Below are 9,874 nucleotides of genomic sequence, written 5' to 3'. Positions count from 1 at the left end.
GCTGTTGTAGTCACTTGGGGAGTGAATTATCGGATGGAAGATCTTCCTTTCTGTCTCTCTTCCTCTCTGTATATCTGGCTTTCCAATAAACCCTTTTAAAAAGATGTTTATCATACGACCTTTTTTTCTAGATTTTATCTGCTTATTTTCATGTTTATGTATCAGTAGCCGTAGATTTATACATTTTCACACCATTGTGTTCTAGAATTATGCTGAGTTCCCCTTATAGTCTATAATATCCTGCCCTATTGGACTCTGAACTTGTTTCTGCAATTCATTTTTTTCCCAAGTGGTAAACATTAACAAGAAGTTTTGAATAAAAGGCAGGAAAGTGCCAGCGGGCACAGGCACTTGACCAGTTTCTAGTTGAGCTGCAGGTGACCATGACCTGCTGTGAGGGTTGGACATCCTGCAATGGATTCTCTCTGCTGGTGCTGCTTCTCTTGGGGGTAGTTTTCAATGCAGTGCCTCTGATTTTCAACTTAGTTGAGGAAGATGAAGGTTTTAAAAATCCCATCTCTTGCTTTGAGTGGTGGTTCCCAGGAATTATCGGAGCGGGTGTGATGGTAAGTGATAATCATTTTACTTCGTTTGGAAAACCTGTCGATTTTTACCAACCTTCTAGACTCTAAGTCTTGCAGTTTTATCTTGGTTTAGGATATAGTTAGGAACAATATTTATACTTACACTCTATACAGATCATCAATAAATATTAGTAATTTTTTAAACAGGGTGGATCTATTTTTTTTTCCATGAAACAGACTTAAGCAGAGGGGAGCAAGCAAAGGATAGTAATTTAAATACATAAACATTATGCTACAAGCTAACAAGCTCAGGGTAGAAGTTCGTTGGGTTATGGGCCAGCACGTTTCTTCTCGTGGAGGGCTGCTCTTCCAAGCTTTTCTATTGCAAGGGACCTTTTGGTCTCATTCTGCTTTTCTCTGCCTCTTGCCAAGGCGCTAGGTAGTTACAGGGACTAAAACAGGAGCAGGGAGCTGCTCCGTGGGAGTGACAAGTGTTCCCAAGGACTGGCACTCTCTCGCCTGGTGGCAATGGTAAGGCATGAATGGGACAATGTCTGAAGCTAGCATTCTCCCGCAAGGGCTCAAAATCCTGGTTTCCAAGGACTTGACTCAGTTACTACACAGATCCCAGAACACTGCAGATGGGTCTGCCTTTGCTGGGTCCTGTGGCTGGTTAGTACACTTCACAACTCCTCAACGTGCCTGCCCATCAATCACTTGAGGCACCTGCAGTAAATTTACAGAGTTTCTCTTGGGAATTCTGATGTACTAGGCCTGGATAGCTCAATGTTCTTTTCAACTCTGGCAGAGTATAACAGTGACAGTTCCATTTTACTATATTAGCACTGCATTTATTCTATGGCTTCGCCTTCATGCTTGTAAAATATGAGTGTGAATGCTGAAATTAAAAACTTACCATAAATTTTTAAATTTATTTAAAAAAATATTTTTTAAAGATTTATTTTTATTTTCTTTATTGGAAAGGCGGATATACAGAGAGGAGAGACAGAGAGGAAGATCTTCCGTCGCAACGGTCGATACTATGCTGATCCGAAGCCAGGAGCCTCTTCCGGGTCTCCCACGCGGGTGCAGGGTTCCAAAGCTTTGGGCTGCCCTCGACTGCTTTCCTGGGCCACAGGCAGGGAGCTGGAAGGGAAGCGGGGCTGCCGGGATAGAACCGGCGCCCATATGGGATCCCGGGCGTGCAAGGCGAGGACCTTAACCACTGTGCCACTGCGCCGGGCCCTTATTTTTAAAATTTATTCTGCTTGCTTGCATGCTTGCATGCTTGCATCTAGTTAGTGCCAGAGGAAAGTTTTGTTTGCATGTCTGGTGAGCGAGCGAGGAAGAAAGTGAGTGAGAGAGTTACAAGGTCTGATATTATTAGTCTTTTAGAGGTAAAAAAAAAAAAAATGAGCTGAAATTCAGGATAAAGTTTTCTACTTGACTTATTGCTTTTAACTGTATTCCCACACTTACACGAAAGCACCCATACATCACATAGATTTAACTTCAGATATAATTATGCTTTAGCTGGTCCACAGGACTCGAGATCACTGACATCAAAATGCCATTCCAGGAGGCATTCTCCACACACCAACATCTCCTCGTCCTTCATTATCACAACCTGATTGCTTGCTCCAGGTAGAAACCTTAAAGCAAAAATCTGGTATCAAGCTTTGGGCTCCCTTCAAATTGCCATGAATGCTCTCCTCCTGGTGAAGGGAGTGCACACTGTTCAACAAGGGGCACCAAGCGCGAGCCTTGGTGTGTTTTCTCTCCTCACAGCCCACTCTCCCCTGCGGCAGCAGTATCCGTCCCCTCCCCTTCTGCTCACACTCAGAAGCCACAAGCAGGTGGTGGAGTCTAACCTCACACTGGTAATTTCTGCAAAGCTCCCGAGTGGGGATCACGCATTTACAGGACTCATGAAGCTTTAAATACAAATTGGCACTGCCACATCCCCACGAAACACTTCCCAATTCTTATTTAGCACTACAGGCATCTGAGGCGGTGGTGGTACAAACCTGCATTCTTGGTATTCTTTTTGGGAAGCTGAGGCTTAGGAGCTGAGAGACACAGAAACACGGGTATGTGTGCGCATGAATCTTGCTTCTGAATCACCTGCTAAGTGCTTGCTACACTGGGTTTACTTGCTACGCTCTCAGCTCACTTATAAATAAACCAGGGGTAGATATGATCACTTGTAACTTACAGACCAGCAAACAGGTTAGGAATGTTAACAAGGTCACATGGTGGTTGTGAAACAATTTGATCTGTGTGTCTTCAAGGCTGGTGTCTTCCCAGCCCCCGCTTTTAGACTTGGTTTTGAAAGGCAGAGTTGCAGAGACAGGGAGACAGGGAGAGACCTCCTTCCACCTGCTGATTTCCTCTCCCAGCAGCTGCAATGGTGTGGGATGAGCCAGGATGCATGAAGCAGGAGCCAGAAGCCGGGTCTCCCATGTGAGTGGCAGGGGACCCTGCTCTCCCAGGCACGTTAGCAGGACGCTGGGTTGGAAGTCAAGCAGCCAGAACAAGTGCTCGTATGGGATGCTGGCATCTCAGGTGGTGGCTTACCCTGTGGTGCCACAGGGCTGTCCCTCTAAAGCTACTTTCCCCCAGCGCTAGCACCACAGTCTTCAAAATCCATGTCAGGCGGACAGAGAAAGATGTGATTGACAACTGGAGCCATAAAGTTGATCAGGAAACTGAATTGTAAACAAGTTCTAAACACTTGAAAAACAGTCTCAGAGAACCAGCACTTCCTTGTTATGCAGCTAAAATAAACTTTATGGCCCTCAATAAATATCAACAAGAGACATCAACGCCAAGCTATTCCCGCTAGTCCCGCTCACACAAGGTCATTAATGTGTCACATTAAGGTGTGCTTTCCGGAGGGAGCCTCCCGCTCCACGGGCCAACACGGCGGCGGAGCGGCCCTGAGTGGAGGGGTCTGTTGCGCATCCTCTGCTACGTGTAGAATGCGAGAGACTATCTTTCCCAGAAGCAGTTCATGCCCGCTACAACATCTGTCCAAATGCTCAACAGTTCCAAAGATTGAACTGTCAATATCCTTACGGACACAAAGAAAAGTTAAGACTGCCTATCACAAACAACTTAGTCATCATTCCTGAAATCTTTCCAAGTTTGTTGTAGTAGTTCAAATTAGTACTGCTTTAGCGAGGATTTTACAGCAAGCAGTTGATAATACAAGGTTCATTATTGATTACTTCATGAATAGTTCATTCATTTGATGGTTTTATGATTTACCCCAAACGGAGACAAAGCTTTGAAACCATGTCTAAAAGTAAAAACATGTGAAATTAATGATCTGATTCTGCTGAATGGGGGAAAATCAATACGTTGCTCTTTGTTCAAGTATTGAAAAAGTCGCTTCTTGCAAAATAAAAGCAGAAAGGGCAATTCATTTTATATGAAGTTAACTGCAGGCCCAAGTTTAATCATTAGATAATAGTAATTTGTCAATTATTAAGGTTGTTGTTCAAAGTTAAACACATTAGTAGATATTCTGTATAACTGATAATTGTAAAAATCGACTTTTATGTTTCTGATGAATGGGTTGGTGTGCTACTCATGTTCAAATACTTGGAGGACATCCCAACGCCTGAATTCTATCCGAGAGGTTTACCTGTCTAAAGCTCTTCTGTGTATGACTGAAATACTTTGTAACTTCTAAAACAGCAGGAAAGGATGGCTTTCTGCAAGGAAAAAGGAATATACTATTTCCTTTATACAAAGAGTAGCAATACTTGGAATTTTTATAAGAACTTAGTCTTACATTTTACTTGACTAGCAGAAAAAGGCGACTTTTTTACACCCACTGGTTCATTTCTCAAATGTGTACAAAAGCTGGGAGCCTGAAACTCCATCTAGGACTTCCGTGTGGGTGGCAAAGAGCCAAGTGCTTGAGCCAGCACCTGCTGCTTCCCTGAAAGCTGGAAGGGCAGCGGAGCGGCAGCGACTAGAACGCAGCATTAGTGGGCTGTGCTTGTCCAGGGCAGTGACTCCAGAAAGGCCAACGTGCATTTGGATGTGCGGGACTCAGCAGCCTTCCCTTCCTTCCTCTTCTCCTCTCCTGAGTTTTCCTTTTCTTCTTTCTCCCTCCTTCTCTCTTTCATTTTAAGATACAGTTCCATTTGCTCTGGGATTTCCCCTCAACTACTCACTCGGAATTCAGCTAGTTCCACACATACTTCCACATTTTAATGTCCATGCCTTAAAAAAATCCATATACTTCTCAAAGCCCTGAGCGGGTAAGATGATGAACTCCTGTGAGTGACCAAGTTACATACAACGGTGTAATAGAGATTTGCTAACAGGGTTTGTTGTTGTGGTGCAGCATCGCGAGCCACCACTTGTGACACCAGCATCCCATATTAAAATGCCATCTGTGCCCCAGCTATTTCACTTTGCTCACAATCCAAATTCCTGCTAATGCAACAGGGGATGGTAGCAGATGGCCCAAGTAGTCTGGCCCCTTGACATCAATATAGAACAGAAGGGAGTTCCTGAACTCTGGTTTTGGCCTGGCCCAGCCTTGGCTGGAGTGATTGTTCAGGAATTGGACCAATGGACTGAAGATCTTTTTCCTTCTTCAACTCAATTATAAGCAAAACAAAACAAAGCAAAGCCAGAAGAGATTTGTTAACATACCATTAAGCTGTCTGGGTGTTGACTCACACCTTTTGTTATTGCTATTTCATAACAACTCTATGAAAGGTAATATAATACAAACATTTCACATCTCTGAACATCACTGTCTTCTACGGAGGCTTGCCAGAAGAGTTCATATAACTTGTGAAACACTCAGTAAGTGGCTATAGATTACAAAATAGAAACATGAACGGGCACATATGGAGACACAGGGAGGAGAGGAAGGAGAGGGAAAGAGAAAAGTGAATTGTACATGATGCAACTTTTCATAAATGTTATCTCTAAAACAAATAAGTCATCCTAAGTGAGATGGCCGACTCAGTGGGTGACTGGAAGACAGAATGCAGACGGATTTCTTGAGCCTCATCCCCACCTTTTAGTCTTTGAAACTGGGACCACAGGGCTCACAAGATTCATGCTACCAACTTTTCCTTTCGCTCCTTGAGCTCTGATTGGCCACAGCTGGTGGCCAACGTGAGGCAAGTGCTGCTGTTTCATCTGACAGGAAGGAGTTAACACTAACTTTTTCTGTTGATGTAATTTCTAGGTCATTCCAGCAACAACAATGTCCTTGGCAGCGAGAAAAAGAGCATGCTGCAACAACAGAACCGGGGTGAGTGTGCAGAAACCCCTTTGGAAGCAGAAGTGCCTGAGGGTTGTGACATCTCACAAAGCCAGCCCAAGTCACCAGCATGCACTGACCACAGCAGGCTCAACTCTCGGAAATGGGAGACTCAGGATTAGCTGACAACAGGCAAACTGAGACGGTGTCATTCTTTTCTCCATGAGAATTGAGGTTTGCAGTTGGCTTTCAGTGCATTTCCCCAGCTCCAGTTCAAGAATGTGGATTTCCAAGTAAAGATTTAGAAGTCACACCCAGAGCTGGGATCAAATACTTGTTAGTTTTGTGGTACATATGAAACACTCATGGAAATGAATCCTTGCTTCTCCTGGGACTTCTGGGATCAGAATAATTATCCTTATGCAGTCAAAATAAGGAAAGTGCCAGTTGCTTTTTTCTTAAACATTTAACAACTGCCTGCAATGTACAAATTTTAATTAATCTTAAAATAAATTCTTATTAAGTCTTATTCTACTTGGAACACTTTTTTTAATAGACCTGTTTGAGGAGCAAGCTGGTTCACTCCTCCAATGGCCACAATGCAGGGCTGTAGGAGCTCCACTTGGGTCTCGGGTTTCAGTAGGAGAGATCCATGAACTTGAATCACCTTCTGTTCCTTTCCCAGGTGCACTGGCAGGGAACTAGACAGGAAGTGGAACAACCAGAAATTAAACTGGTATCCACATGGGATACAGACATCGCAAGCGGAGGCTTAACCGGCTATGCCACAACACTGGCCTCAGGAATACTTTCAAACATACTATTTCATTTACTTCACTGAAAACATTTCAGTAGGAAACATGCTTTCCTGTCCAAGAAACTGATGTTCAGAGAAAGCGAAGTTAACTTAAATGGCTCAGAAGTTAATCCTGATCCAAATGCAACTGCCTCCAACATTTCGTCTTTCCACTATCTATAGCATGAGCACTGCCCCACCAAGGGCTCCTACACTCTCCTCAGGAGTGGGACACCAACAAGCAGCAGCTGTGAAGTGGTCGGTTGAGCTTGACGCTTTACAAAACTGTTCCCAGTTCAACTGGAACATCAGAATCATCCAGAGATTAAAAACAACCCTAGTACTTGGACTCTCACCAGCCCCAGCTGTTGTGGCTATATGGGAAGTGAACCAGCATATTAAGATCTCTCTCACTCAGCCTTTCCAAAGACACAGAGAGAGATCTGGCAACCAGGACGAGAGTGGGTACGGGTTTGTGACAGTTGTACAAGGTAGGAAGTGCACAAAGCAGGGCGGAGGAGCCAGATTTCGATGGTCAGATCAGACAGACAAGGCTCGGGACTAGAGCACCGGGGATTTGATGCAGTGGTGAGTCCAGGCCCTGAGTGCAAGCCAACAGCCAAGACTGCCCTCAGCCTCCTCACACAGCTCCCACCTGTCACACGCTGACCTTAAGATCCAGGATGAGAGGGGGACTGCATTACACAAGGTTGTACGAACTGCCGAAAACTGAAACACACCACAGCACAGAACACCTGTTAATGGGTCTACTTTATTTTCCAGATGTTTCTTTCGTCACTTTTCAATGTAATCACAATCATCGGGGCAGTGTACTGCATGTTGGTATCGATTCAGGCTCTCTGCAAAGGACCTCTCATTTGTAACTACCAAGGCAATGGTACTGCCGCTTGCGAATTTTCATTCAGAAATCTAAGGTGAGTAATCCAATTTGCCTTGCCTGTTTTACGCAGCTACAGCTAGTTAAACTGGAAGTGAGCAGTGCTAAAGAATGCCACATTTTTTTATTCAATCCCTAGGACAAACTTCTTTTAGGCGTTTAGCCGTGGGCTCAATCACAGTAAGACGTGAATTACTATGTGCAAAAAGCACTGGGCTATGGTCTAGATAGGACCCTGATCTCAGATGGTTACACCTGTCCTTTAAAAAAATCAATGGGCTATGTGCATGAAAAGAAATTCTTTAAATGCACACGGAAAGTAAACTCCTACTAATCGGGAATAGCGACAGGGGATGCCTTGAGGGAATGGTTATTACTTCTTACATTTCTAAGCAAGTTGATTTTATTAACCATGAACACATACAAACTTTATAATAAGAAAAATGAAAATACAGTAAATCAAATGTAAAGCTTTGTCTGTAGGCCTTACATGAAATAAAATGGCTAACGAAGCTACGTAAACACGGTATCAATGCATTGCAGGCCTGTGATGAATAAAAATTGTGCTGTTGTAACAGTGAACACTGAAGGTACAGGTGTGGCCCGCTGGGACTGTCTGAGTGCTCTACACCCAAGTCCACGCCCCATTTATAAAACCACAAAAACAGCAACCTACTTCATTTTATGTAGGCCACTCATTTGAGAAAATAGTTTATTTTGCACTTGTGCAAGAAACAAACTATTTTCCCTTCTTTCATATCTTGCTATCTTAAAAACGAAAATCTCAAAATATGTACAATGCAGTTGTGGCTCCTAAGGAAATTGTACTAACCATTGGATTTGAAGAAGAAAATTAGACTTCAAACACAGTTGCTATATGTTCATTCTCAAAGTAGGAGCAGCCTCCCAAGCACTAGCAGCAGGCTAAGCCGGGCAGGTGACAGCACCCAGCTACTCAGAGCTCAGCTGTGGAGCGACCCTGCCCTTGCTGCACATCTCACAAACCAACCACTGTGTCACATGCTGACCACGCGGCTGTATGCCTCGGCTCAATGGCAGCTGTTGGGATCCAGGACTCCAAACTGCCCGAGAACACGCCATCGTGTTCTGTAACAAGGAAACAAAAACAAAAAATCATCTCGCCATAGATGTGCCTGGGGTTGAACATGCCTCACTTTCCAGAGCCCTGTTAGAACAGGCACAAGCCCCTTAATCACACACATTTAAAAGGCGTTTTCACTGGTGGACCAAAGCTGTGTCTGGTTTAGGAGCTGATGCCATGCAACACTGCCGTCCCACACTAAGAATCAAGCTCCCTCAGTGGGGGAAATGCCTTAATTTTGTTCTCACATCACAGTCTGTACAGACTGAATCTTGTCAAACGGCTGATGTTCAACTATTTCTCAGACAGAATTCAACCAGGGTGGATGTACTACGCTCACTGAGTGGTGTATCATGGAAGAAAGTTTCACGCTCAGAAAACCTCATCATTGGTTTCTATGCACAGTATATCACAAATATGTTCTGCATCATTACACTTGTCTTGTTCCCTGGGCACAGTGCTACATTGCTTTCCTGTTCAGGGATATTCTGAGATCTCACTTTGACCATTTCTGTCGTTTTCCAGTGATATCCAACTGGAATCCCTCAACCTCCAGTGGTTCTTCGATGACTCTTGCATACCTCCTGCCAGTCACACAAGCTCGGGAGGTGACGGGAGATTTCAGGGCTTGCACTTTGATTCTCAAGAGAACAAACACAGGATCCTCCACCTGTCAGTCTTTACCGCTCTGCTGTTAGTCGGGATTCTGGAGGTCCTGTGTGGACTGAGCCAGATTGTCATTGGCTTCCTGGGTTGCCTGTGTGGAGTCTCTAGGCGAAGAAGTCAAATTGTATAGATTTATGGTAATAATACGGAAGCATCATGCTTACAATAATCAGACAACTGTATTTAAAATGTACTCTTAGGACTTCAGTCACGGGACGTTATCCAGAAAATTGTCAATCCTGTTACTTCAAAATTGTTTTTAAAAGTCATCCAGGGGATGGTTTTCTACAGAAAAAAAAAATCAACGTTTCATACACAATGTATGTTATAAAGGCATAACACTTTGACCTGGAAAGAAAAAAAAAATCAAAGGGTTGACTTGGGAGAGAAGAGAAGCAATGCTGTCCAACTGCTTTGTGGAGGGAAAGAGCAGGGGAGGCAGGGGAGAGAAGCAACACGAGTCACCCCGGGAGAGACGGATGCGAGCTTTTCACCACCTTTCTTGACACAACCATGTATGTGTCACATGAGGCGGTCACGTCCTCAGTTGGAGAAACACCAAGGTCAATGCTAAGCATGGCAGGAAGAGCAGCCCGTTTTTCCCAAGAAAATATCACAGGAAAACTCCGTGGGGGAGGGTCTAGAGAGCCGC

General features: G+C 44.2%; 1 protein-coding gene across 1 annotated transcript; it reads left to right on the top strand.

Annotated features, from left to right (window-relative positions):
- Positions 1-329: 329 nt before the first annotated feature.
- TM4SF20 (transmembrane 4 L six family member 20) lies at positions 330-9,379 on the top strand. Its single transcript, XM_040982833.1, has 4 exons — positions 330-566; positions 5,746-5,811; positions 7,340-7,491; positions 9,082-9,379. The coding sequence occupies exons 1-4, from the start codon at positions 384-386 to the stop codon at positions 9,350-9,352; spliced, it is 672 nt and encodes a 223-aa protein (XP_040838767.1). The 5' UTR covers positions 330-383; the 3' UTR covers positions 9,353-9,379.
- The last annotated feature ends 495 nt before the right edge of the window (positions 9,380-9,874 follow it).

The sequence above is a fragment of the Ochotona curzoniae genome, unplaced genomic scaffold (assembly GCF_017591425.1).
Source record: "Ochotona curzoniae isolate NIBS_2020 unplaced genomic scaffold, NIBS_Ocur_1.0 contig_3643, whole genome shotgun sequence".
Lineage (NCBI taxonomy): Eukaryota > Metazoa > Chordata > Mammalia > Lagomorpha > Ochotonidae > Ochotona > Ochotona curzoniae.
The sequence above is the reverse complement of the archived record's forward strand: the minus strand, read 5'-3'. Positions and strand labels throughout refer to the sequence as shown.

What these genes read in the sequence shown, in the direction of transcription:
- TM4SF20 (XM_040982833.1), top strand. Translation starts at nt 384, where the DNA reads ATGACCTGCTGTGAGGGTTGGACATCCTGCAATGGATTCTCTCTGCTG. An exon ending in TTATCGGAGCGGGTGTGATG is followed by an intron (nt 567 to 5,745) that starts GTAAGTGATAAT and finishes TGTAATTTCTAG; the next exon opens with GTCATTCCAGCAACAACAAT. An exon ending in GCTGCAACAACAGAACCGGG is followed by an intron (nt 5,812 to 7,339) that starts GTGAGTGTGCAG and finishes TTTATTTTCCAG; the next exon opens with ATGTTTCTTTCGTCACTTTT.